The 27375-nt window shown below is 42.7% G+C and overlaps 2 protein-coding genes across 3 annotated transcripts in view; both read left to right on the top strand.

Moving 5' to 3' along the window:
• Nucleotides 1–284: 284 nt before the first annotated feature.
• BRI3BP (BRI3 binding protein) lies at nucleotides 285–9575 on the top strand. The gene is made up of 3 exons (XM_024196811.2): nucleotides 285–535; nucleotides 2420–2522; nucleotides 4735–9575. The coding sequence occupies exons 1-3, from the start codon at nucleotides 332–334 to the stop codon at nucleotides 5151–5153; spliced, it is 726 nt and encodes a 241-aa protein (XP_024052579.1). The 5' UTR covers nucleotides 285–331; the 3' UTR covers nucleotides 5154–9575.
• Nucleotides 9576–13044: 3469 nt separating this feature from the next.
• DHX37 (DEAH-box helicase 37) overlaps nucleotides 13045–27375 on the top strand; it is a 26204-nt gene continuing 11873 nt past the window's right edge. For both annotated transcript variants that reach the window (XM_026656914.2, XM_026656913.2), the window contains exons 1-16: nucleotides 13045–13224; nucleotides 14064–14233; nucleotides 15064–15176; nucleotides 15492–15816; nucleotides 16406–16554; nucleotides 17274–17366; nucleotides 17999–18095; nucleotides 18809–18922; nucleotides 21186–21287; nucleotides 22763–22877; nucleotides 23255–23350; nucleotides 23903–23973; nucleotides 24771–24915; nucleotides 25244–25320; nucleotides 26061–26293; nucleotides 26610–26721. In XM_026656914.2, the coding sequence (XP_026512699.1) occupies nucleotides 13122–13224; nucleotides 14064–14233; nucleotides 15064–15176; nucleotides 15492–15816; nucleotides 16406–16554; nucleotides 17274–17366; nucleotides 17999–18095; nucleotides 18809–18922; nucleotides 21186–21287; nucleotides 22763–22877; nucleotides 23255–23350; nucleotides 23903–23973; nucleotides 24771–24915; nucleotides 25244–25320; nucleotides 26061–26293; nucleotides 26610–26721 (2115 nt within the window). In that variant the 5' untranslated portion in view covers nucleotides 13045–13121. The remainder of the gene's footprint in view (nucleotides 13225–14063; nucleotides 14234–15063; nucleotides 15177–15491; nucleotides 15817–16405; nucleotides 16555–17273; nucleotides 17367–17998; nucleotides 18096–18808; nucleotides 18923–21185; nucleotides 21288–22762; nucleotides 22878–23254; nucleotides 23351–23902; nucleotides 23974–24770; nucleotides 24916–25243; nucleotides 25321–26060; nucleotides 26294–26609; nucleotides 26722–27375) is intronic.

The following is a 27375-nucleotide window of genomic DNA, read 5'->3' as shown; positions in this document are numbered from 1 at the left end:
CGCTGGGAGGGGTGTGTATTGTGAGGGGAGGGGTGTGCAGTGTGTGTATTGTGCTGTCAGGGGGGTGCTGTGTGTGTCGCGCCGCTGAGCGGTGTCCGTCACTCTGCGGGGCGAGGGGCGCCCTGCGATGAGGGCTCCCCGAGCCGGGCTCGCCGGGGGCTCCTGGGTGGGCGGGCGGCCCCGAGGGACAGGCCCTCCCACTCCGCCTCCCGCAGGGGGCGCTGCAGCCGCCGCCGGACTCCGGCGCTGCCCGCCTGGCGGGAGGATGCTGGGAACGGCGGCCACAGGCGGCAGCGTGCGGCGCTAGGTGGTCTTGGCCGGGCTGTGCGACATGGCGGCGCGAGGCAGGGGGCGGCTCGTGCCCGGCCTGGCGCTGCTTCTCCTGCTGCTGCTGGGCGAGGTGGTGGGACCTGGAGCCTGGGCGGCCCGGAGCCGCGGCGCCGACAAGCAGAACAGCCTCCGCCGGGCGGCCAGCGGCATCTACCAGGGGGTGAGCAGCCTGTTCGGCGAGGAGAACGTGCGGGCCCTGCAGAAGGTGAGACACCCCCCGGCCCTCCCATGGGAGCCCCTGGAGCGGGGTGCGGAGAACGCGCGGGCCCTGCGGGCGATCCCCCGCCGCCATCCCGCGCAGCCGCCCTTCCCGTCCCCGGCTTCGGGCGCTCCCCGCAGGCTCCCTCCTCTCCTTCCCGTCGCAGGCCCCGAGCAAGCCCCGCGCCGGCCCTGGGGGACTAAGGCTGCCTGGGAGCCGCGCTCGGGGTGGAGGGGGGTGGAAGTAGGAATCGTTGAAAGCACCACGGAGGCCGCCTGCCTTGGTTGCCTCCTCGCCCCGAAGGGTCTCGGTTGCGTGTGAGGAGGCTGGAAGGGGGGAGGCTTGGTGCGTGCACGTTTTCATGGGGTTTATGAGCTAATAAACAGCTCCCCTCCGCGCAGACATTCTGCTCCCCGAAAACTTAAATGAGACCCCGTTGTAAGGATTAGCCAGCAGACAAGAGCCTTGACAGGGACCATGGGCTGGACGGGAAGAGCACTGTGAGCAACTCAACGCAGCAGCGAGCTGTGGGTGGCTGCTCTGCATCTCTAATCCACCAGATAGTAGCGCAGGTTCATGCGGCTTAGAAGCAGTGGGCAATGACTTTCATATTGTGGACCCAGGGCCCTCTGACCTCTAGTGGTCTAAAGCAAAGAAAAACCGGGTTTGAGAACGCCTTAGCATCCCAAGCAAAAATTGAATGAGAAATCCTTAGTCTCCTCCTTGTTATTACAAATCGAAGTGTGGATGAATTATTGAACTAGTGCTGGGAGAGTAAACTAGAAGCAATAGTAAACAATTTATACAGAGCATATATTTCTTTTTGAAATATAGTTACATAATTGTTTGTATTCAATACAGTAAAGTATCAGAGGGAAAGAATCAAGACACCTGAGCAAGGAAAGAAGAAAATGTGTTCAGATAAGATTGTTGAAATGGAGAGAGAGGAAGGCTGAGCTGAATGTCACTAGGAGGCCAGGAGAAGGTTCTTGCACAATAGCTGGCAGTACGTTAGGGAGCAGCATGGAAGATGCAGGTGCTAGATTAGAGGAAGCAAGCTGAGCCAAATATCCATCGTTTTCATCTATAATCTTGATAACTTTTTGTTAAGGAAGTTTATACTGACAGTCTTCAGAAGTCTGCCACTACAATGGCAAAATTTGGACCTGAAAACCTTTGGAGTAGCTTCTATAGCAGTGAAGGCAGTAGCATTGAGAGAATGCAGGTGTTTTTTCCACAGTGTTGTCTGACCCTTCTCAGGGATTCAGGTCAAATTCTTCAGGGATACACACAAGAACTGAAATAAGACTAACAGTATTGTAATCTTCAAAACAAATTTAGATTAGGCTGTTCCCAAAGGAAACCAAATCAGCCTTCAGGTGTATTCATTTTCTCATTCAGTCTTCTAACTTCACAATTCTCAATCTTAACTCCCTCTGTATCATAGTAACATGAAGGTATGTTAATTTACTGAATTGAATGAGTATAATTTGCACTGTCATTAAAGTTTTGTGTAGATCTCCAACACATTGTTTATTTACCTGTCAGGTTTTCAGTAAATATCTGAGAATTACATTGAAAGAGTTTTTGGTTTTCACACACCAGTTATGAACCTGTTGCAAATAACACACACATGAACAAGCAGGCAAACAAAAACTATGTTAATTCAATTTTTCCTGTGATCTGGAAGGGAAGAAAGATTTGCTACATTTATTTTTAAATACTTGGAGGCACTCAGATACTATGGTAAAGGGAAATATATATGTACCTTGATTGATCAATCAGTGATGTATATATATTTTTAGATGTACTGAAAATTGAATAAACTGCATAAACCCCTCAAGGTTGATTTCCAATGGCCATTCTTTACAGTAGCATTTTATTTTACAGTTTTTCTCTAGGCTGACAGAAAGATTTGTTTACGGTGTGGATGTATTAGTAGACACCTTCTGGAGAATATGGACTGATGTGCTGGATGTTCTTGGAATTGATGGTAAGTGTGATGTCTGTTAAACCCAAAATTATGCAGATAATCCTTATGGATGTTTTTACAGGTATGGGAAGGATGGAGAATATTAATAAGGTATGTATTACCTTTGCATTTGTATTATTTTTTATACCTGTTTATTACATGCATTTCTAAATCATTCATCACCACAGTTTCTGGGAGCACTTTCAGGGTTTACATTTTGTCATTAATACTTCCAAACAAAAGAAGTAAAACAATCCTGCTACTCTGCATTGTGTAGCTTTGAAGCAGAGAATGGAAAGAGATCTGACCAGTGAGCTAAAATCCAAGATCTGATAATTCACGGAGTTGAAAATCTGGGCAAAGAGATGTCTTGCATATCTTTCTAAATCTGGACGGGTTAGTGGTTAATCTTTGTTCTTCACTGGGTGTTTTGAGACTTGTGACTGGGTGTCATCCACTAAAGAGAATGGAGAGGACAGTTTCTAGAGCACCTAGAGTATGCAACTGTGAAGGCTGGTTTAGGTAGCTACCCCTTCTAATGCGTTGATAGGGACTATTTCCCACCTCTAGTTTGTTTCTCCTTTTCTTACAATTTAATCCCTCAAGTTCCATCTATCCCAACTCTGCTCTAACACTCCAGAAGTGGGTGAAGTATATTGGTAAAGCAATATGAGAAAAACTTTGCACTGCAGTCAGGACTCAACACTGCTAGATTCTCTGGGCAGGGGTCTGGGAAATAAAACTTTTAAAGGGTTTGTGTAGCTTAATCATTTTACTGTGTTAGCATGATGAGGATGCCTTGAAAATATTTCTCTGGAGCGAGGACAGTTATTGTAAAGTTTTCCTTAGAAAAGAATGAAAAGGTCTGCATAATTTTTCCCGGTATTTTCACGTTTTTTTTCCGTCCTTCATTTTGTCTGTTTCCTTGCCTGTACCTAAGTTTTCTCTTGTTTTCCCTGCTGTTCATTTCTGCCTTTTCTTACTGCCATTTGTGATATTTGTAACATTCTTAATGCTAAGTATGGTCATATAGAGCAGTCTGTAAATGTGACTCCTTTCCTCTCTGTAAGAGAGAAAAGAAGACCCATGGTCCTGGGGGTGCTGTAAATCGGACATTGGGGCTGGAACAGGGACATATTAAGAGGATTTTTATCTACTAAGTTTGTCACTTAATGATGGAAACCATGTTGAAGTTAATGGAGCACTTTTCTATAATGTGCTTTGCAATAGTTAGGTTAGACGTGGAGAGAACATTCTACTACTACTATCTTTTTTTGGTTTGACTGAATGCCTAGCTTTTCCGAAACCAGGGCATATTGCTGTGGCTTGCCCATGTGCTCTAATATGGTGACACACTCATTTGTGCTTATAAACCTTGCCTAGGAAATAGCACCTTGCTCCGGTGTTGTGTGAATTTTGAAGGAAAAGTTTGGGATATGTGGCTCTCTGATGACGATGACTGTGCTTGTAATCCATAGAGTAAAAAATTGACACTTTAAAAATTAAAATAATGTTTTTCTAACTAAATTATTTTTCTAATGGTTCTGGGATCTAGACTCCACGAAGCTGAATAAGTTTAAGCAGTCTTGCATGCATATGGAGTTCCTGTCATTAATTTTTTACATGTTGTCATTATTTTATTGCTGATCATTTTATCAGATGGAATGGGATGAGGAAGAAGTCCAAAGGGTAAACTGAGAGTTGCTGCAGGGAAAGAAATGCAGAGGGGGAAAAGGAATGACACACAGGGAAAGGGCATGGAAACAAAGGAAGATGGGGGCAGAGGGAGAATGAAAAGAAACAAAGGGTAGAAATAGTCGTGATCCTAAAGGTGGATGTACTGTTCTGTTGTGTGATGCTGAATGCAGCTTAACAAATAATATCTAAACGTTGTTACTACATGAAGGCCATATTTACCCTTGATCTTCGTTCTAAACTTATGTCCTGGACTAGTGTGGCCCTCTCTTTAACTGAAGTGAATTCACTCAGTCACAACCATAGAAATAATGTAGTGATTGCTGCTATATGAAAGGGGCACACAAGGGTACATATATATTTATAATTATCCAGTACTCTGGTCATTCCCCCCCCCCCTTTTTTTTTAGAAACCGCAGCCTTGAAACTTCTGCAGATATATGGCCCTTCACTAGTTATGCTCACAGTTTACACTTACCTTTGCCTGATGTAATTAAACTATCTTTTAATTTCTCATAAATTTGTTTTTATTTTTCAGCTTCCAACCTGACTCATTATTTCAGCCCTGCAGCAGTTGCCAACAACCCTACCCGTGTTCTTCTGCTGATTGGTGCTGTTTTACTTGCCTATTGGTTTTTGTCTGTCTTCCTTGGATTCTTCTTCTGTGTCTTACATATGCTGTTTGGTCGCTTCTTCTGGATTGTAAGAGTTGCTCTGTTTGCCCTCTCATGTGTATACATCCTCCAGAAGTATGAAGGAGAACCAGAGCATGCAGTCTTGCCTCTGTGCTTTGTTGTAGCAGTCTACTTCATGACTGGGCCCGTTGGATTTTACTGGAGGAGAAACAGCAGCAGCAGCCTTGAGGAGAAGATTGACCATATTGACAGTCAAATTAGACTTCTGAACATACGTCTTACTAGGATAATGGAAAACATGGACAGAGCCAATGACCAATGAAATAAAACCTATAGATCACTTTACACCAGCTCACTAGAAGGTTACTAAGCACTATATCTCATTGAAAGTTACTAAGCAACAAAACATCACATGATAAAAATGTGCAATGTTAAAACTTTAGATCATGTGTTAAGAAGAATAAGAGTAATTTATCTAGACTATACACTCAGAAACATTATACTTGTAAAATAAGATAAGAGATGTTAGCTGTATATTCAGAGAATTTTATCCATGACTAGAATTTTATCAGTGAAAACGCTTACTTTTACAAGCATTTAAAAACATCTTTTTTGTAGAATTTTTATAAAAGCAAATTGAGTAATCTATTTAAAATATTGAAGCTGAGCTGAGCATTATGCAAATTTGACATTAAAAAAAATCTTACTCAAGCTACCAAATGTTTTTCTTGAGAAGTAGTGATTGTGGGTCCACGTTTTAATTTTTTTTTTTTACAAAGTTGTGAGCATTCTAATTTACTGTTGACTTATTTCATTGCCTGAAGTTGCCTTTTCATATAGTATGAAAAATGTTCTCACATTCAGGCCAAAAAATATCATACCATAGCTTTTAATGGCAAGAAGGGAGTTACTTCATAAATCAGAAGCCCTTTAAAGCCAGTCCAAAATGAAGAACCCATAACACTCTACAGGTATGAGCTTTTCTTTCTTAGTTTTTCATATTATGGACTTTGCCGTCAGTGGTGGGGTTTTTTTTGTTTTTTTTAAAGTGCAGTTTAATAAAACAAAAATTGCTATGAGGATAAGAAATGTAATGTGCTGGCAAATTTTCAGTGGCAGAGTAGTTTATATTTGATCTTCACAGTAAAGCATTTTCCACATAGGAGTGCATAGGAAGAAATATGATTTTTTTTTTTTTTTTTTAAATCTCAGGACCCACATGCTTCCTCAGAACAAAAAATGCAGCAGATAAAATACTTCCAAATGTATTGTTGCTTAAAGCTTTCTCAGGACCAATGAGCAGCAATAAATCTATCTTGAGGAAGATCTGGATTTTTTTCTAAAATTTTAAGTCTTATGGGTGCTTTTTGCTTGAAGTCCGTGTCCCCAGTGGATCTTTGGGGAGGTCAATCACATTATGGAGTGTGTATAAAATAGGGGATTATTTCAAAGTGATGTTAGAGAGCTCTGAAGCAACTTAATTTTGGTGGGTGTATGTATTTGTATCCTCATCATGCTAACAAGCTAGATCATTATGACACTGACTTTGTAAGATTTCTTGAAGTGTGTTGAGACAAAGGTAACCTCAGGGAAGAAAGTCTGAGAAATCATTTAACTTTTGTAATGCAGTGCTTTCAAGGGTGTTACGGGGATGTCTGGTGGGAAAGCATTTATACCATAGCAATGAGCACAGTATAAATACCTAAATAGGTAAAATGCACCATCATTACAGAAGAACCTGTTTCTAATATTTTTAAAAAGCTGTGTTAAAATAAAAGCTGGTGCTGAACCAAAAACTGCTATTTCATGTGTCCCTGTTTTCTTCAGAGGAATTGCATATAACCATCTAAGAAGAATTTGGCATTCTGTCTTCAACTTGCTGATTTGGGATTTAACCAGGATTGTAACATTTCATTGAATTTTCATTGTAAATTTCCTTTTAATTTTTAATGCTGAAGCATACAAGACTATTTTAAAAAATGCTTGTTACTTGCCTAATCTCTCTTTTGGTCTGTCATATTGAACATGTATTACTATGATTTATTTTTAAATCCATATTTATGGGCATTTTAAAATGTAGGGTTTTTTGACCTTTGGCACCAACTTGTCAGTGATCACTTAAACTTAGTTAGTTGGTATAATGTGCAATTGACAGTATGTAGTGTGAGCCATTTTAATCCGTCATGCCATCTGAGTGGCCACATATGCAAATGCAAAAACCGTGAATCCTTACGAAGTTTTTGTTGAAAATTGCGAAGTATCTGATTTAACCAAAAAAAACCCCCAAAAAACAAACCAACCCTTGCCTATAAAACAATAAATAAATTGTATGATTATGTGCAGGCTTCCATATAATAATGTTGTATTTAAACTTTTTTCTTCATTCTTATACTTTAAAAACTAGGTTAGGGTCCTACAGGCTCAACCCTGTGAACTCTAATAGATGTAGTGCTATTGATATCAATGGGACTATTCACAGTAAAAATCACTACCCTCAGTAGTGCTTGTAGGATCAGGGTACAAAGTAGACTCTTAAATTAGGTATTAAAGCCCCAATTTAGCAAAGTGCTTTGTGAATTTTGGGCCTAAGGACTGAAGCCTGCAAACAAACCTTACTAGAGTATATAGTTGCACTGTCTTCAATGGGACAACCGGGGGAGAAGGTGACATGAGTCAGTTTTGCATAACTGTATCCTAAATAAAGAAATACAGGGATGTGTAACTGTCACCTGAAGTCTGTACATTCATGCCTGTTTTCTTTTCTATGAATGATTTATATTTTACATAAAATGTTTATATTTTAGGTAATCTATATTTAGTATTGAAGATAAAAAAATATAAGAATAACAAGAGTTGCATATTACATAATTACATTAAAATGTTACCATAAAATTTACTTTTGGATTATATTCATATTATTCCCATGTCTTTTTTTATGTCACTTTTTTAGTTTTTGGTAAAACCAGCACTTTTGTGTCAACACTCTTCTCCCAAACTTGCCCACCCTGCTGTATGCAGGAAAATATATTTTTGTATTTACTTACATCCCATGCAGAGTGAAATGTTTCATTTTAAACCCAGTAGAAAATTTAAGATGTTATAAATAGACAAGACAAATATGCTTGGGCAGTTGATTTAAAATTGGCTATTTTCATCAGTATTGTTTCCCAATATTCAATTATCTCAGTGTATAGTCTGCTAACTTCAAAAGTAGTTATTTTGAAAGAGCACAAACAAAAATTAAATGATTGTACTTGAAAATGCTCTGAATTTAATGTGCACAGTAGTTAAAATGTTTTTGGAAGGCTAATCTGATGTGTATTTCAGTTCTCAAGTTACTTTTGTAAATATATTTTACAAATATTTTTCCATACAAAATTATACTGTTCACCTACTAGGCTCTTCTACTCCATTCTTCATAATTCATTCCATAGGCAGTGACTGTGTTATACTGCCTTTTATGAGGGCCTCAGGGCACTTTACAAAGATATGTAATCATTCCATTTTACAGAGGAGTAAACTGAGGCACGGAGTTTGAGTGACTTGCCCACGACCACACAGCAAGTCAGTGGCAGAGATAGGAATAAAACCAGATCTCATGACTCCCAGTACTTTGCTCTAATTACTAAACGGCTCATTCTGAGATGGGCAGTAGTATCTTTGCAATCTTTAGCATAGTTTAACAAATCCTGTCATCAGTTCTAGAGGCTAGTAATATTAAACTGCTCCTTTTTATTGTCCTGTCTTCAGCAGCTACTTAGAAGAATGTCACCTTACTTTATTGATTGACATGATAGTTTATGATGGACCTCAAGCTGTCTGGCTTTAACAGAAATTCCATAAAGATCTTAAGTATTTATGTCATACTTTAGGGTCTAATATTTGAAACTACTGTATGTATTTCAATACATCAACATTCTGCAAAGCTTTACCTTTGTAGCAATTTATCTTAAAGTACACACCTTACCTGTAGTTAACTGTTTTGTATTCAGAATGTAATGTTTTCAAAAGTGGTATTGAATGTCAGAGTACAATGTACAAAATCTGGTGTAGCTCAGTACTGTACTTAATAGTGTGTTCTTCAAATTGTGATTTGCTTTTAAAGACTCGTTGCATAGTTAATGTGGAAAATAGACTCAGTACCAACCTTAGCTTTTTGATGGTGTAAAGTTTTTTAATGTGATTTGCCTCACATACTAATAATCCGTTTTTGGCAGCTAATGATGTTATTGACTGTAAGTTCTACTTGTCTGTTTTTTGAGAATAAAAATTTTATTGTATCTGCATGTATTTTAAATTTTTGGATAATTCCATTGAACTGTGACTACAATTAGCACATTAAAAATTGATCTTTCTTCTTTTTAACCAGGAATTATATTTGCTATTGTAGCACTAGTTTTCAGCACTGATGTCAGTCGTTTAATTTCACATCCTGTTTTGTACATGAAGTTTAAAGTTTAGATCATGTTTAAATTTGTGCGAATTGTTATGTAGAATTATTTGTTCTGAAGAAAATTGTGTATGTATACTTTTGACATATGACCCTTAAGGAAATATTGGATTTTGCTGATATTTTAAGTAGTTATGAATATCAAACTTATTTTTACAGAGCTATACATGGCTTTATTTATTCTCTGACCACCAGATCAATGTATTATGTAGTTAACTATTTGTAGACCGATTTCACAAGTGAATTATGGTATTGTGACTAAGCTTAAACAAAATAAATGTTTACTGAAACTTTGCACTGAGACCTGTACTGCTCTTAAGACTGTTCTGTTGCAAAGCATCTGTTTGGAGGAAAGTAATTTTCTGGAACTCCACTCTTGTACTATTTGAGAAAGAGGTATGATGGCACCTGACTGTCTAAATTAGAGAAAAGTTGCATCATACATCGTTTGTGATGATAACCCTGCAGCTTAAAGCCCTTTAAGAGAAGCAGGCGCGTCTTTATTTTTACCTATGCTATACAAGTCCCTTGATAGTTGCACGTAGTTCTGTTGATAGTGATCTATGACCATTGCCCACCTCGTCTGTGGAAAAGTCACAAAAGACTAAAGAGGGTGGATCATTGCCCCCACAGATTTTACAGCAGCAATGCTTCCTCCCCAACCCTGTTCCTTTCTAGCACTATTCCATGGCAGCAGGTGCCTGCTGATTTGTCAGTGCAGCAGTACAAATGGTGGGGCCGTGTCCTTCAGGTGCACTTTGTTTGCGTCTGTCAGCCTGCTGCCTGCATGGGGATGTCTGAGGTGGGTGTAGACAGAGCCCAGGCCGCTCAGCCCACAGCCCTGTGTAGGACCTGACAGGTCTCTGGTTGAGATCCTGCATTTACTGGAGGTCTTGTAACAGCTTACAGCTGTGTGCACGGGGGGGCTCTCAGGCCACCACGAGACAACTTCTGCGTTGGTTGGCTGGGGTAGGGAGATCATCAGGGGTGACATCTGTCCGGCGCGGGCGCGCCGACTCCCTGCTGGCGGTTTGGCTGGGCGGGCGGCCGGGCTTGTCCCCGCTGAACCGCCGCACCAACGGTCTCGCTCTGCCTGACGCTGGTGGGAGGAGGCGGCGGCCTGTCCACGGGGGCCAGGGCCTATCGCAGCCCGAGTGCGGCCCCCGCATCCCAAGCTAGGACCTCCCACAGCCGGGGCGCGCGGCGGAGACAACGCGCGGCCAACGGCCACCTGCACGCGGGAATTTCAAAACCCCTTTTCCCCGCCCGACCCATCCCTCCAGCCCCGCCTTCTTCTCTGGACGTTAGAGGAGGGGTGAAATTACCTGGCGCGAGGGGAGCTAAGCAGGCTCCTATGAGCGTGGTCCTTGGAGGGGAGACCAAAGGTGATAGAGCAGTGCAGGGTAGGGCTTTCTGCAGTTGTGTCCTTGGAGAAACTTGTCCCAGTCTGGGGGACAGGGAAAGCTGTACCACCCTGCTCCTGAGGAGCACTGCAGTGTTGCTAAATCTCTTGATCTTAATCTCTCTCAATATTTGATGGTTTTATTAACACTCGCCCCCATGCTGTCTGGCTCATGACTGTGAGTGCCAGTGTCTACGTCAGGGCAGACTGTCAAAACAGGGCAGAGACCCCAGACTGGTGGGGTGTTTTATAATTAGATTTTACCAAGCCAGTAACAAATGTGAACTCCTGGGTCACTATAACACTTAACCATGGAGTCAAAGACAGTCCCCTTAGACTCTCCAGTCTATCTTGCCACCCAGACAAACTGGACTGAGTGATAAATGGTCACTTACACAAAACACATAATATGTAATTTGCTCCCAGTCTCAAGAGGCCAGTCACTTACCCCCAGATCATTTGGTACCCTAGATCTTACACCAAAGACACCACCTGTAGCCAATCCTGTAATAAACTATCTAAAGGTTTATTTATTAACTAGGAAAAATAAATGTTATTTAGAGATTAAAGTAAGCAAACATATACACATGTAGGAGCCCCACCTCCTGCCCTCTTCTTCCCCTGAGGCCCCACTCCCTGCTCATCCTCTTCCCCACAACACCCCACCCCCTGGCCAGGCCGCAAGCCGGAGCTAGGCCATGGTAAGAGCTGCCCAGGGGAGCCCAGGTCCCTGTGGAGAGCCAGAGTCCCTCCATCTGTCCTGGGCACCGGGCAATGATGCCCAAGAACATCCCCTGTTCCCGCCTCCTGCAGGGGGGAATGATTCCTGTTCATGAATTCATAAGTTCAGAGCAAATATTTTCAGTTATGAAGCAAAACTTACATATTTTCTTATATCATGGAATACCAACATTACAAGTGAGATTAATGCATGCAGCAATTTACAAGCATTCAATAGAGTCTAAACACTAAATACATTCTTATAAGACTAATACCTATTTTGAGCAAAACTAACATACACGTGACCTGGTCTGGTCCCCAGCTATGAGGTTGTCAGTTCTTAGCTAATGCCTGGGTAAGAGCTGGCATCTGGCCTGCCAGCATTACACCAAGCTCCTGGAAGCATGTGATTAGGTGAGAATATCACCTTCTAAACAAAAACAGTAAATTTCTAGTCCTCATGGTTGTGGAGAAAAGCTTGAAAATGACAGTGCACCATAAAGCTTAAAAAAACAGAAACCAAATAAAAAGAACCCCAATTTTTTTTAAATAAAATCTCATTATTTTTGGAGGTGCCCGACTTGTGATTTTTGAACACTTGGGGTTGGCAATGAGGCATAGGTACATGTGAGAAGTAAGACGTTTGCTTACTTTTCAGCATTAACAGTTTCATCCCACTGGTTTCTTGCTGTCTCCATTTGTATCCATCTGTGGTCCCTTGTTTTACACTTAGATCATCCAGGTAAGGGATGCCTTGTGTTTGTACAGTGCCTAGCATGGAGGGGTATTATGCCAGTTTGCTTCCATGCTAGAAATGATTGCAGTTCAGTGTTATTGTATACATATGATTTGTAGTTTGCAGTGTGGTTGTGTAGCCATTGGTCCCAGGATATTAGAGAGACAAGGTGGGTGAGGTAATATCTTTAATTAGACCAACTTCTATTGATGAAAGCCCCAATGGAATCAAATCTCATGTGCATGGTGTGCACACTAAGTGGAATCTATGTGGACAGGACAACACATCTTGAAGAAACAGCTACTTTGAATGACTTTGAGTAGCAATTCTTTCATCTACTAGCACAGTCAACTCCGCCCTTCATCCTTCCAAGATGGATAAACTTTGCTTAAGTTCCACTGCAACCCATGGGGCTACTCACATGCATATTTATGATTCCAAAATGCTATACTGAGCTGGCCATTTGTGAGGAACCTGAGGGCGCCAGTTAGTTGCATTGCATGCATTCTAATCTCATGTTGCTATTGGCAATAAACACACACAGAGGGTATTTCCTTGCAGCTGTATTTTATCTGAGAGGTGAAACAGCCAGTGCTGGTTTGCTGAGTTTATGGGCAATAGAAAGGTGCAACTGATCTGCTCTGCACACACAAAGGAGAGGAAAGCCAGGCTCTGCATTGCAGCCTTTCCTCTGCCCCTTCGCCCACTGCCCTCCTCTCTCCCTCCATCCCTCCACTCCCTCTGTCTCCTTCCCTCCCCTGCTCTGTGTCACTCCATCCACGCCCCGCCCCCCGCATCATTTCTCCCGCCTTTCTCTCGCCCCGCCCCCGACCACCTGACCCTGCAGCTCTCGCGCGATCTGGGGCTGCGACCCCGGAAGTGTTTGTTTCTGGTGCCCGCACGTGGGTGCCAGCCCGACCGGCGGCCCCTTCCCCGTCTCGGGCCGGGTCCCTGCTCCTGGCGCTGCCCGCCCGCCCCCGCCATGGGCAAAGCTCGCAAGAGGCACAACTGGAAGGCGCGGCTGCCGGGGAGTTCCTGGGGGCTGCAGCCGCCCGCCCCAGAGCCTGTGCAGCTGGAGCTGGGAGGTGAGTCCGGCGCCCTATGACCGCCCCGGGGGGAGAGGGGCCGGAATGGGCGCCTCCACTGCACACTCCCCCCCCTCCCGAATGGGTAACTCCTTTGCACACTCACCCCTTCCTGAGTGGGTGCCCCTTGCACGCTCACACTTCCTTGTACGCTCACTCTCCTTCCTGAATGGGTGACCCCTTTGCACACCAAGTCACTCCTGCTGAGCCCTAATGTCTCTTTTTTTTTTTTTTTTTTTGGAAGAAAATGAACTGGTTGGGAGGTTGAATTGCCCCTCAGCTGTCATAGTTTTGAGGTACATTGTCATTGACAGTGTGGGGAAACTTGCACTGCATTTGCTTGTGCTGTACCTGCCCTAATCTCAGATACAAGCCGATCGATAAATCCAGGGTTACTTACCTTTTAGCAGCAACAAGAGGTGACAATAAGTTCAGACCAAAGTCAAGGCCGGTTTTAGACCCACGTGGTGGAGCTTTTGAGTGCTGCTAACTTGGTGTGTGGGCTTGGACAAGTCACCTAGCTTGTGTGTACCCCTTCCTTCATTATGAAAATAGGGTAGTGCTCACTTCCCAAGGGAGGATTATTTGGTACAATGTTTTGATTATGAAAACTTAGCCTTTTTCGCAGTGGTATTACTCAAAAACAAGAAAAGACGGATTTGATCATGAAAGCAACCGTAATGAGAGGAGCATTGTTTCCCTACACAACCATCCTATTGGCTTTGTCAATAATATAATTGTTGCTATTGCCATTTTATTTAAAAGCAGCGAGCTTTGCAATAAGCCTGTTAAAAATAAGCTATCCAGGGCCTGTGACTGACCAAAACCGACACTTTCAGATGAGGCAAAGCTGAAAGGAGTGGATGAAAGTAATGCCCTGGTCCTGCCAGCTAAAAAGACAAAGACGAAAAAAGTAGCTTGTGACACACAACGAGAGAAGAAGCCCCTGAGCAAAAAACAGAGGAAAATCTTGCAGAAAGTTTTAGAGCAGAAAGAGAAGAAAAATCAGGTAGGTTGCATCTCGGTCATAAGGCTCTGCCCAGCTGTGGTTGAGGCAGTGCTAAAGAAAACTGTTTAAACAGGGCTGTTGTCAACAGGATTCCAGAGTGGCTTCCCTGGGAATATGAGCAAGGATTTTATCCTTAGAATCATTTTATAGCATCTGTCTATCACCAGCTTGGGGGAGCAGAGGTGTGTCTAGTAACCCAGTGCAGTGTCAAGAACTGTGTAGACTGCCGCATGCATTTCAGTGGGAGGTTGACGCTGAAGCCTGCTGCCAGTTTAAATGGGAACAGCGTTCACTATTTAACTGCTGCTTTTTTGGTAAAAGTATACAGCTACCCGGGGACTGTCGGTAGTCCTGCTTTGGGCAAGTCACTTAACCACTTTGAGCATCTGTTAAATAGGGATGATTCTTAGAAGTATTATTATGAGGATTGGCTAATATTTGCAAAGTATTTTGAAGGTGAAAATTGTTATTTATAAATAAAAAGTATTGGGCATACGTTACCTTTTTCAAGATGAGTAGCAAAATGAAAGGCTCCAATACCCGTATTGTACCAAAATGAGACAAAATTCCATCAATTAAAATGTAGAGAAATAAGTAGGATGATGATCCTTGACCAGCCTTACTCATGGGGTCACTAGCAACACCTCCATGGTGTGTGTCTCTAACTTATCATGGTTTTCCCCAGCATGCAAATAGAGTATGGCTCTGTCCCCTAGTCCTTACTCAAGCTAAACTCCAGTTGATTTTGGTAGCTGAGTAAGATAGAACTTGAAGTGAATCTTTTTTGCTGGTACAGCAGTTCTAACAGTGATTATATTTTTTTTCTGTAGCGAGCTGAATTGCTAAGTAAGTTAAATGAGGTCCAGGCTTCTGAGGCTGAAATGAAACTTCTGTATACCACTTCCAAGTTGGGTATTGGAGAACGCATGTACCAGACCAAACGGTAAACTTCCATCTATTGCTGCTGTTGCGAATCAGGCATATTCTTGCTTTCTCAGTCTCTGTGTTGCACATAGATTCCTTTTTTTGCTTTAAATGGCTTCTTCACCTAAGTTACTATAAATATTACTTGATAGATTTGTAAATTATTTAAAGTCAAAATAATTTGGTAGTTATGGTGAGGTAGAAAGAAAATGAGACTTATTACAGCCTCATGTTCTTTGAGATGGTTTCCTTTTTGGGGGGCGAGGATCTGAAGTGTGAAAACGCTAGCTATATTGGGGGGAAATGCCCATAATGTGTAAATATTCCGTTTTAGGACAGTACAAGAAGCAGGCACCATGTGTCCGGAGAAGATTAGTAGCATCAGTGGTGCAAATAAAAAAAGGCGCAGACTAGGTATGGAACTGGAGGCTGAAAAGAAGACTGAATCCTCTGATGAGGATGAAGAGGAAGAGCATAAAGAAGCAATTGAAAAGACAGCCACTGACAACTTTAACTTTGGAAAGGCGGAAGAATGCATTAAGAAGCCATTGAATAGTGATCAGGCTCTTCCTAGCACGCCAGCTCTTCAAAAAGCATTTCATAAGCCATCTTCCAAGCCTGCAGTTTTCATCCCAGTGGACAGGTCACCTGAGATACAGGTCAGTCTTTGTTAGTGATTCATCACAATAAACGTTCTTCAAGGAATCTGGAATGACACTCTCCATCAGACTAATTCTTGGCAAATACTTAAGTGGAGACTTGTGGGATTCACCTGCATCAGTCGGTAACATTGATAGCACTGCAAACAGTGCAGAGTGCATTCCCAGTATTGCTTTAAGTGTTACTGATACCAGCTGTTGCGCAACTTTGGGCTTTGAGCTTGTCAAGTGAATAAAGAAGGGAACGACTTTCAGTTTTGTTTCAAAACATATGTATTTGTCACTAATTCTAAATATGTAACTTATTAATGATCTGAGATCTTAAACCCTTTGGTGTAATGAACTGAAAATCTTAACTGTTAAACTGGGTTTTATTCTCCATTATGCTAAATGTAGTTTCAGATAGATTTAATTCTGCAGAAATTTGAAAGAGTCCACTTATCACTGAGCAGATATAGGATAGTGAGTTATGGGATGAGTTTCCATTTGAAAATGTTGTTAAACTCAACTTGACCCATTAAAAAGCCAAACAGAAAGAGGGATCAAGACACACAAACTGAAAATAAAGTTTCTATTTTGTTTTCAATAGGAAGCGAGACTAAAGCTTCCTATCCTCGCTGAAGAACAAGTTATCATGGAAGCTATTAACGAGAATCCTGTTGTCATCATATGCGGAGAAACTGGGAGTGGTAAAACCACTCAAGTACCTCAGTTTCTGTATGAAGCAGGCTATGCCAGGTAGGCTTCTGTTCTTTTATACTGAAAAGTGATGAGAATATTTTTTTTTTAGTTAAGTTCCATCCCTTTCTGGTTTTGGAATTTTGTCTCTGCTTAAGACTCCTGTGTTAGTGCTGTTACCTCTATGAGCAGCAATAGTGCCTACCTCAGATGGAGGTGAAATGAACTTGAAGGAGAAAAATCTGTGGGCAGTCCTTAGTTTGCACAAAAATCCCTCGAGATTATTTATTTTAGAGCTTTTTAAACTGCTACCTTGTTTTAAACATCACTTTTATTTTTCACAGTAGGGCTGTAGTACTTGTCACTAACCGTGAAGGTAGGTTAGCGAAGGGGGAAAGCTGGTGGGTTTCTCTCTCCAAGACACTCCACGTGTTCCTTGCAAAATTAAAATAAACACCATTCTACGTAGTGAAAAACCATCTGCAGCTTGTCCGGTGCTACCGTCCCTTTTACAGGTTTAGGCAGTGCAGTTTAGATGCTGCCTGCTTCCGCAGTTCAGTCTCATTCAGTTGCAATAAACGTTCCGCTTCTGCAATATTCCCTCTCCAGCCCAGGCTTCTTCCCCAAAGGAGCCCATTTGGTAGGGATTACCTGGTCCTCCCAACAATAAAGGAGAACCTACATGTGTGGTAAGACAAGCCCAAAACCCACCTGGAGAAATTCCTCTTGTCCTCTTTTTCTTAGGTTTGTCTGTAAAAAGCTTTTCTCCTCTGTCCTAGTTCTGATGGCATCATTGGAATCACAGAGCCTCGGCGTGTAGCCGCAGTGTCTATGTCCCATCGGGTTGCTAAGGAAATGAATCTTTCACACAGGTAAGGGCCAAAAGATCAGGGGCTAACCAGGACAGTCAAAAACGACAGAACCCCTCCCCCCCTTAGTATAAATCTTCTGTTGTGTGGGAGAGGTTGGAGGGATGTTATCTTGGGGTCAGATTAACTGCAGCCTGTTCTGCTGGCCTTTCCTGAGAGGAACTGTAGGAAGTTTTCAATGAACTCAGCTCTGCTGCTCCCTAGAAAAAACGATGGTGGTCTTGGTGTTAACAAGCCCTCATCATAGTTCCCATTGGAGAGTCAGTGGATTGTTGAGGAGGTGGGGAAGGAGACGTGGCTGTGTAGTGTGTAGGGGAGAGCAGGTGTGCCATAACAATGGGCTAGTTGAAAATAAAGCTATTCTGTATCCCGCTTTCTTAGAGGGAAAGGTTCCTGTATAGGACAGTAGAATTCTGCATGTGCTGGAGTCTGGGAAGTGGAGACTCAGGCAATCTGTGATCTTCCATGCACCTCATGCTGTGGTACCAAGTCATAGCTGAATTGGGCTGAAGACAGCGTTCTAACCTGAACTCTGACTTTCCTTCCTTTCCCAGCTTTTTACATTTGGTCTATAATGCTTTTTTTTTGTGTGTGTGTGGCTTTGTTTGTGTAATACTGATGTATTTTCTCTACAGGGTAGTTTCATATCAAATACGTTATGAAGGAAACGTTACAGGTGAAACCAAAATTAAGTTCATGACGGATGGTGTGTTACTGAAAGAAATTCAGAAGGTAAATTATCTTCAGCAATGAAAAAACAGAAGGCATTTAATGTCTCTAGAGAAATTCCACGCATTCCTGCTAGGACTTGCCATGAGCGCAAGCGTTCCTTCTTAAAACAAAACCCCTTTCAGCAGTTAAGTTGTATTTTTGGCGACTAGGTGTCTATGATTATTCTTTTTACGCTTGTTGGAGGTACAATTCTTGTTTCAGCTGCTGTATTGACCTTCATAGGAATAGGTGTTGGGATTTCTTCATCACATTCTCCACACTGAGAATGGTCCAGGGATTAGGACACCAGCCTATATCTTGGGAAACCTGGGTTCAAGCCCCTGTTCTGCCTCTGGCTTCCTATGTAACCTTGGGCAAGTCACTTAGACTGTGAACTATGGCTAGACTAAGACTGTGCCTTCATTTCCCATCTGTAAAATGGGGATAATAACACTTTCCTACCTCACAGAGGTGTTAGGAGGACAAATGATCCCTCATTTGGACCACCAACCCTTCCTCTACCCCCATGAGGCACAACCAATTTTAAGACCATCCATTTCAGTACACGAAAGATTGTGATGTGCTCAGATAGGACAGTAATGGGAGGGTCATATAAACCTAGATAGATTCGAAGTGATGACTAAGATGACTGACCCAACCTTAACATAGAGAGAGACCCGATTGAGGTTTGACTTGATGTGATGAGATGACTCAGCTTCCCTCTTTATTTCTAGGACTTCTTGCTTTTGAAGTACAAAGTGATCATTATTGATGAAGCCCATGAAAGAAGTGTGTACACAGATATCCTGATTGGCCTCCTATCTCGCATCGTGCCCCTTCGTGGAAAGGTAAGAAAAGCAGAGGTGGTTGCGCTTCTTAGTGGGAGCAGATATGGGCCAAAAATGGGTAACAGAAAAGATTAAATGCATGGAAAGGAGAGAGTGGAAAAATTAGGACTCCTGCTTGGAGACGAGATGAATAAAAAGGAATATGAGGAAGCTAAATTAAATAAAGAATAGCAAAGAAAAGGTAGATAAGAGCCCCTTTTGTCTTTTCTTATATCACAAGAACTGGGGGGGATGATCCATGAAACTGACAGGTAAAACACTTAAACACTGATAAAAAGGAAACAAATTATTACACAATACCCATTTAACCTGCATAACTCGCTGCCACAAGACATCAAGTCCAAGAACTGAGGAGGATTTAAAATTGGACATTCAGAAAGTGAGGACATTCACCATTACATTTGGATATAAAACCCTCATCCTTCAAGGTATAAGAGAACAATTAGGAAAAGACTTCCCCTAGGGGAATCTTACACCTACCTTACACCATGGTTTTTGTAAAGGGAAATCATGCCTTACTAATATACTAGAATTCTTTGAGGCAGTCAACAAGCATGCGGACAAGGGGAATCCAGTGGATATAGTGTACTTAGATTTTCAGAAAGCCTTTGACAAGGTCCCTCACCAAAGGCTCTTAAGCAAAGTAAGCTGTCATGGGATAAGAGGGAAGGTCCTCTCATGGATTGGTTACTGGTTAAAAGATAGGAAACAAAGGGTAGGCATAAATAGTCAGTTTTCAGAATGAATAGAGGTAAATAGTGGTGTCCCCTAGGGGTCTGTACTGGGACCGGTCCTATTCAGCATATTCATAAATGATCTGGAAAAAGGGGTAAACAGTGAGGTGGCAAAATTTGCAGATGATACAAAATTACTCAAGATAGTTAAGTCCCAAGCAGACTGCGAAGGGCTACAAAAGGATCTCACAAAACTGGGTGACTGGGCAACAAAATGTCAGATGAAATTCAATGCTGATAAATGCAAAGTAATGCACATTGGAAAACAATCCCAATTATACATGTTAAATAAAATGATGGGGTCTAAATTAGCTGTTACCGCTCAAGAAAGAGATCTTGGAGTCATTGTGGATAGTTCTCTGACAAAATCTACTCAATGTGCAGCGGCAGTCAAAAAAGCGAACAGAATGTTGGGAATCATTAGGAAAGGGATAGATAATAAGACAGAAAATATCATATTGCCTCTATCTAAATCCATGGTACGCCCACATAATGAATACTGTGTGCAGATGTGGTTACCCCATCTCAAAAAAGATATAGTGGAAAAGATTCAGAAAAGGGAAACAAAAATGATTAGGGGTATGGAACGGCTGCCATATGAGGAGAGATTAATAAGACTGGGACTTTTCATCTTGGAAAAGAGACGACTAAGGGAGGATATGACAGGTCTATAAAATCATGACTCGTGTGGAGAAAGTAAATAAGGAAGTGTTATTTACTCCTTCTCATAACACAAGAACTAGGGGTCACCAAATGAAATTAATAGGCAGCAGGTTTAAAAAAACAAAAGGAAGTATTTTTTCACACAATGCACAGTCAACCTGTGGAACTCCTTGCCAGAGGATGTTGTGAAGGCCAAGACTATTACAAGGTTCAAAAAAGAACTAGATAAGTTGATGGAGGATAGGTCCATCAATGGCTATTAGCCAGGATGGGGAGGTATGGTGTCCCTAGCTTCTGTTTGCCAGAAGCTGGGAATGGGCGACGGGACGGATCACTTGATGATTACCTGTTCTGTTCATTCCCACTGGGGCAGCTGGCTTTGGCCACTGTCAGAAGACGGGATACTAGGCTAGATGGACCTTTGATCTGACCCAGTATGGCCATTCTTATGTTCTTATGTACCTTGAAATATCTGGTACTGGCCACTGTTGGAGACAGGGATGCTGGAGTAAGTGGACAACTTGGCTAATTTAGCATGACAATTCCTAGGTGTTTGTTTTCATTGTACCTGTGCAGACATGCAGCGGGAGGTTCAGTGCCTTGCTTAAGGCTGGCCTCTTGGTGAGTCTGTGGCAGAGTCAGGACTGCCAATAGGATTTTTGTCTAAGGACCATAGTATTTGGCCCTCTCTTTGTACTGTCCTATGGCCTTATATTGCACTTTGTGCCTTAAGACTGTGAGGGCTTTGGGGCAGCGGCTTATATTTGATATCTGTTACAGCAGCGCACATGCATGTGTCTCGTGCTACATAACTGATTACAAGTGGCCAGACTGCAGTGTAACGCTGCATATTTGCATTTCCACAGAAAGGGCAGCCTATGAAGCTCATCATTATGTCTGCCACCCTTCGTGTTGAAGACTTCACTGATAACCAGAAACTCTTTCCTGCTGTTCCTCCTGCTATACAGGTAACGTTCATCCTAGTGGGGTCTGCTGCCAGGGCTGTAATGAATGGGGTCTGACCCGGGTTTCCTTTGTAAATCTGGATGCTTACAGAGGCATTTTTCCCTTTGCTGCCTGTTATTTACAATCTTCTCAGCCAGCATTGCAGTCATTTCAGCAATGGCGCTGCAGGCAATTGTCCTGCTTGTAATTTAATAAATAAATAAATTAATGGAGATATCCTATCTCCTAGAACTGGAAGGGACCTTGAAAGGTCATCGAGTCCAGCCCCCTGCCTTCACTAGCAGGACCAAGTACTGATTTTGCCCCAGATCCCTCGGTGGCCCCCTCAAGGGTTGAACTCACAACCCTGGGTTTAGCAGGCCAATGCTCAAACCATTGAGCTATCTCACCCCCCCCCCATTTTGTTTTGAACTATGTATTTTACGGTTTCTCTTGCTAAGAATTCCAGCTCCCACTGAAGAAAGTGGTCTCAAAACACCGACGGTTACAGTTTAGAAAATGATCCAAGTGGAGTTCTACTTTTCATAGAGTGGAATCCCTCAAATGTTGACAATCATTTTTAAAAAGCCTTTTGGATTCTAAGTCGCTCTCTTGAGTCTCTGATGCTACTGACTTGTCATCAATTTGTGTGGTAAGGGCTGGAGAAATGCCTGCTATTTTTGGTAACCTACAAAATGTTGGCTCTGCTGAAGCAGTTAACGTAGTACTCAGAGCTGTGCTGATATTGCCAATGCACAGAAGGTGAAAGGCACCGTGAGGCCAGATTAGCACCTTCATTCTTGCTTTGAAGTCTCTTTAATGTTAATTTAGTGCCGTTTGTGTTTAGTAGGAGTGCAAGAGGTTTGCGATTTTTCTGTTGGTTGCACTAAATGTTGCAGCTAGTTTTCTGCGGGTAGCAAGCTAGATATAAAGAATCTTAAGCCCTTGATTGTTTAGAAAGTTATACTGGAAAGAGAGGTCTCCATTCAAAGTGGCAATTCTGGTTGATTGAAGGTAAAGTATCATTGGAAAGGTCTTTGTAGTATGAAAAATACTGTTATACCCTAGGGCAAAAGCCAAACAAATTGGTTGTAGTGAGCTTCCGGTCTTCAGGGTCTCAAACTAACAATATGCTAGACACTGGGGCTTCAGCTAGAACACTTACCAAAGCAATGCTGGACTGGGTTATCTCCCATGTAGTCTTATTCTCTTTATTTTTTTAAGATGATTTGCTGCACTCATTTTCAGAGGGTCAAAACAGTAAAAATGAGCTGAAATACAGAGAAGAAATAGAATGGTTTACGAGAACCTGGGCTATTTAAAACAAATGCATAAGCCAGTTCTATGGAGTGTGGTGAAATATCTGTTTAACTGTGTGAAAGGACACATTGTCAAGGCTTTTAATGAGCTTTCTGATTCCCCCTGAACCACAGTACGTGAAACCCGCTTCTGCTGTAATCGTAAAATGAGGCTCGTTTCCTGTTGGATTCCTTTCTAGGTAGATGCAAGGCAATTCCCTGTGACTGTTCATTTTAATAAGAGGACTCCAGTAGATGACTACAATGGGGAATGTTTTAGAAAAGTCTGTAAAATCCACCGAATGTTACCCGCAGGTAAGACTGCTGCCGAGAACTCTTCAGCATCTCAAATTCTTTACACTTAAAATGTTTGCCAGAAGGGTCTAAGTGGTTTCAGGGACTAAAAAATTTTTATTAAAAAAACAACAAAACCCATAAAAACCAGCAGCACTGTCTCCTGTACTTCATTCCTTGCAAGGGATGTTGGAGAATAAGCCTATACTTAAATATGCTGTGGTATTCTGCATGATTTCTCACATGTGTTAGTAAGGAATTGTGAAGTGGGTCATGCGTTATGTTCCACAGTTGTGATATATTTGACGTTGTCCTCTCTGAAGAGTGAGCACTAGTTCTGTGATTTTCCCTTTTGAAACGACCTGTCTTCTGATTTAAGGTGACCTGTTCTGTTGCAGGAGGGATTTTGGTGTTCTTAACAGGCCAAGCAGAAGTACACTCGCTCTGTAGAAGACTAAGAAAAGCCTTTCCATTCCGTAAAAATAAAACTGAAGGTAACTCCAGGGACTAAAGGACTGCTAACTTTTAACTGTTACATCGTATGGAGATGCGAGTTTACTTTTAAGGTTTTAAGCAACGAGTGTTCCAGAAATAAACTTGGGAAAAGACCTATTGAGAGACCTCCTGATGACTCAGCTTCAGCTTTGAGAAAACAGATCTTTCTGTGTTGTGTGTGATTTGCCCTCCTTAACTCCCCTGGGGTCTGTTGCATTTCGCCACTGTTTCAGCCTTGCATTGATTACAGGAGCTTGCAAGGAATGGTGCAGTTTCCTAAAATGGAAGATCACTTTCACATCCTCTCCTGTTGCAGAAAGCTAATCCTCTGCTTCAGAGTCCTCCTCAAAATGCACCACTTCAGAGCAATCTGCCACTGATGTACTGTGATTCGTTAACATAACAAAAATGCCCGGGGCCCTCTCAACCACTTGGTCACTAGCTATTTTTTGCTTTGATATCTTGAATGAGAAGCTCTTTAGAGCAATGTTAAGCTCTGCTCTGCAGAGTCATCTTTCAGCACTCTGAGAATCCCACATGCTTCTTCATAGGAGATGAAGAGAAGGAAGAATCAGTCGAAGAAACCAGGAAATTTAAGAAATCCAAACAGAAGAAAACTATGGTAATATCTTTTAAACGTGAATGGAACTGGCACTCGTGTGAGTGGATAATTGTTGCAAAAGAGCAGGAATCTAGGTTACCCCTGTTGACCTGAAAAGGAAGTTCAGTTTTGGCTTTCGTTTGTGTATAGCTCAGGAAAACAGAATGTTTTCAAACAGATTTTTTTTTTTTTAAATACTTCGGTCTGATTTATAAGCAACTTGCAATTGTGTGGCTGTCCCTTAAGTAAAGAATTCCATCCTGCTTTGATCTAGATTTGTAACTGCTGCATTAAGTGGTTGGTTGAGGGAGAGGGCTTGAATGCACCCCTGGGCACTACAAGGAGGGGAGATGGATTTCCACTATTAAGCACTAATAAATTAGCACTTTAATGGAAGGAACTCTGGACTTCGTGGGTTCAGGATTACTTTGTGAGGAAAGCTGGTGTTTGACTGCTGACCGTATAAGTGATGTGAACTTTATTGCCAACAGATCATTAAATTATTAAAATATTGCTCTCTGATTGGTAAAATTGCCTGAAGGAGGGTTGTGGGGAAAGGAGAAACCTGATGTACAAAACATCATTTCTACACAACACGTCCTTAAAAACATTTAACCGGCTTGTCTTTCCTGATTCCCCTCAGTTACGGATGAAACCATTTAGGGCCTAATCCCCCATGCATCTTGAGATCAGTTCAGGATTGAGACCCTAGAGTTGCATTTATTACCAGCTTCTAAAAGCTTTTAATGACCTTTTGCACAACTGCTAATATTAAATCTAGAAAGGCTTTTAATGGTTCCCCTTTTTCTCGCTTCTAGCCACTACCCAAAATCGATCTGAACAGTTACTCCGTTTTGCCAGTGGACGAAGGCGATGAGGACAGAGAAGCTGAAATGGATGATGATGAGGATGCTGTGGGCTCTGACATTGACCTAGATTTGGGGGATGATGGACTAGAGGAAGGTTTGATACTTTGAAATGAAAACCACATATGTAAAACAAACCTCACTTACCAATATGTGAAACTGTTACTGGGCACCTGTCCTCTTTGCTTTGGTTCTAAACTGGTGTGTTAGCACTTTAGGATGTGTAGTGTAAACCATTATTTATAAAGCGTGGGTTTCTCATTGCAGGGTTTCTGATGGCAATTTTAAAAGAAGTGATTTACAAAATCTGACTTTTTTCAGGTTGAAATGTGTATAAAAGTTTAGTTTGTCAGGACACTGTTGGGAATGAAATGCCTAGTGTTTGCTTGCCATGTTTTTAAGAATGCCATTTTGTTTCTCTACAGGTGAGAAGTCCAATTCTTCCCTTCCACTCTACGTGCTCCCACTCTACTCTTTACTAGCACCAGAAAAGCAAGCCAAGGTAAAGGATTATTTGCACGGGAATAAGTGACTATTCTCAGTACCTGACTTTAGAATCTGTGCAACGGCTCTTGGTTTGTGTGCTAAAATTAGCATCTTGAAATAGCCTACAGTGGGCAGACCAGTGGGAGATTCAGGTAGGGGAGAAAACAGGCCTCTGCTGACCTGTGTGCTTAATTCACACACCAGGACACATGATGTGAGGCCACTCTCATTGTGATCGCTTCTGTCTTTCTAGCTCAGGGGTGGCCAACCTGTGGCTCCGGAGCCACATGCGGCTCTTCAGAAGTTAATATGCGGCTCCTTGTATAGGCACCGACTCCGGGGCTGGAGCTACAGGCACCAACTTTCCAATGTGCCGGGGGGTACTCACTGCTCAACCCCTGGCTCTGCCCCAGGCCCTGTCCCCACTCCAACCCTTCCCGCCCCCTCCTCTGAGCCTGCCGTGCCCTCGCTTCTCCCCCTTTCCCCCAGAGCCTCCTGCATGCCACGAAACAGCTGATCGGGAGGGAGGGGGAGGTGCTGATCGGGGCTGCCAGTGGGTGGGAGGCGCTGGGAGCCAGGGGGGAGCGGATGGGGGGCTGCTGACATATTACTGTGGCTCTTTGGCAATGTACATTGGTAAATTCTGGCTCCTTCTCAGGCTCAGGTCGGCCACCCCTGTTCTAGCTTATCTGAATTGACTTCACTAACTTGTTTTACGGGCAATGCGGTTCATCTGCCAAACTGTGTTTGCTACAGGTGTTCCGACCTCCTCCTCTTGGAACAAGACTGTGCGTTGTCGCAACCAACGTGGCTGAGACGTCTCTCACTATCCCCAGCATTAAATACGTGGTTGACTGCGGGAAAGTCAAGAAACGCTTCTATGACAAAGTTACTGGGGTTTCGTCTTTCAAAGTCACCTGGACGTCTCAAGCATCTGCAAACCAGCGGGCAGGACGAGCTGGCCGCACGGAGCCAGGGCACTGTTACAGGTTAGCCAGTTCCCTCTCCGTAGGCTTCTCGCAAAGGAGGGGTCAGGGTCTGAAAACCATTCTCTGTTTGTTGGGCAGCCAAATGAAAGGAAAATACCAAAGCTTGATTCCTCTTGTGTGGTATTTTAGATGTAAAGGTGGTTAAGATGCTTTAAAATCTGAAGATTAAACCTTTAAAAATTCTTTTTTTTTTTTCCATCCAAAGCGATGTTAAAAACAAAAAAAACTTTATTTGCTTTTGTTTTCATCTCTGTGACGTATATGTTGTGGGTTCAGATATCATATCCGTCTCTAACCAACATTTCTCTTTCATTAGGCTCTATTCATCTGCAGTTTTCAGTGACTTTGAGAAATTTTCTCCTCCGGAAATTACAAGGCGACCTGTGGAAGACTTGATTCTACAGATGAAAGCGTTAAACATTGAAAAGGTGAGCCGAAAAGCCGCCTTTACGTTCTAGCACTCTTTCAGTGTCTTCTGGGAGCCAGAAATAAGCATAAATTGCTGTACCGCTGCCTGTTTGGTGTGAGGATACGTTGTGCCTTGTATCAGAGACGGGGGGGAGGGAGGTGCTATGTTGTAGTCCCAGGGCTTGGTTTGTATTTGGCTCTGATCTTGCAATGCATTGCATCAGACCTCCTCAATGGGCTTCACAGCTTCATTTCCACTTGTGCATGCGCTGTGCGTTTTCATCAACAGTCTCATGAAAACAGCCAGCAAAGCACAGACCTGGGATTTCAAAAATGGGGTGAGGAAAATAGTGAAATCTATTGTTCCTTAAAAGACCTGAGGTTTTGTTCATACAAAAGGAGCAATAAAGCCTACATGTCCATTGTTTGTGTGTTAACTTCACAGGTGTCCTCTAAGCCTCTCAACTTCCCTATGAGGGGCAATATCTCCATTTTACAGAGGGGTATTCTGAAACACCCAGGCTAAGGGCTTATTTTTCAGAGGGCTCCTACTCTGAGCCCCTCCCCCCCCCCCCCCCCCCCCCCCCCTTGCCCTAAATTGGGGGTCCCGGGTTGGCTCCAGCTAATAAAAAGATTGAGCTGCCGCTGGAGAGGGAGTGAAGGGCCCGCCACCG

This window comes from Terrapene carolina, unplaced genomic scaffold (genome assembly GCF_002925995.2).
Source record: "Terrapene carolina triunguis isolate 2854851 unplaced genomic scaffold, T_m_triunguis-2.0 Scaffold234, whole genome shotgun sequence".
Taxonomy (NCBI): domain Eukaryota; kingdom Metazoa; phylum Chordata; order Testudines; family Emydidae; genus Terrapene; species Terrapene triunguis.
The sequence above is the reverse complement of the archived record's forward strand: the minus strand, read 5'-3'. Positions and strand labels throughout refer to the sequence as shown.

Excerpts from the sequence above, each read along its gene's own strand:
- BRI3BP (XM_024196811.2), top strand. The coding sequence starts at position 332 with ATGGCGGCGCGAGGCAGGGGGCGGCTCGTGCCCGGCCTGGCGCTGCTT. Across the intron at positions 536-2,419 it reads ACGTGCGGGCCCTGCAGAAG|TTTTTCTCTAGGCTGACAGA; the intron begins GTGAGACACCCC and ends TTTATTTTACAG. Across the intron at positions 2,523-4,734 it reads GGATGTTCTTGGAATTGATG|CTTCCAACCTGACTCATTAT; the intron begins GTAAGTGTGATG and ends TTTATTTTTCAG.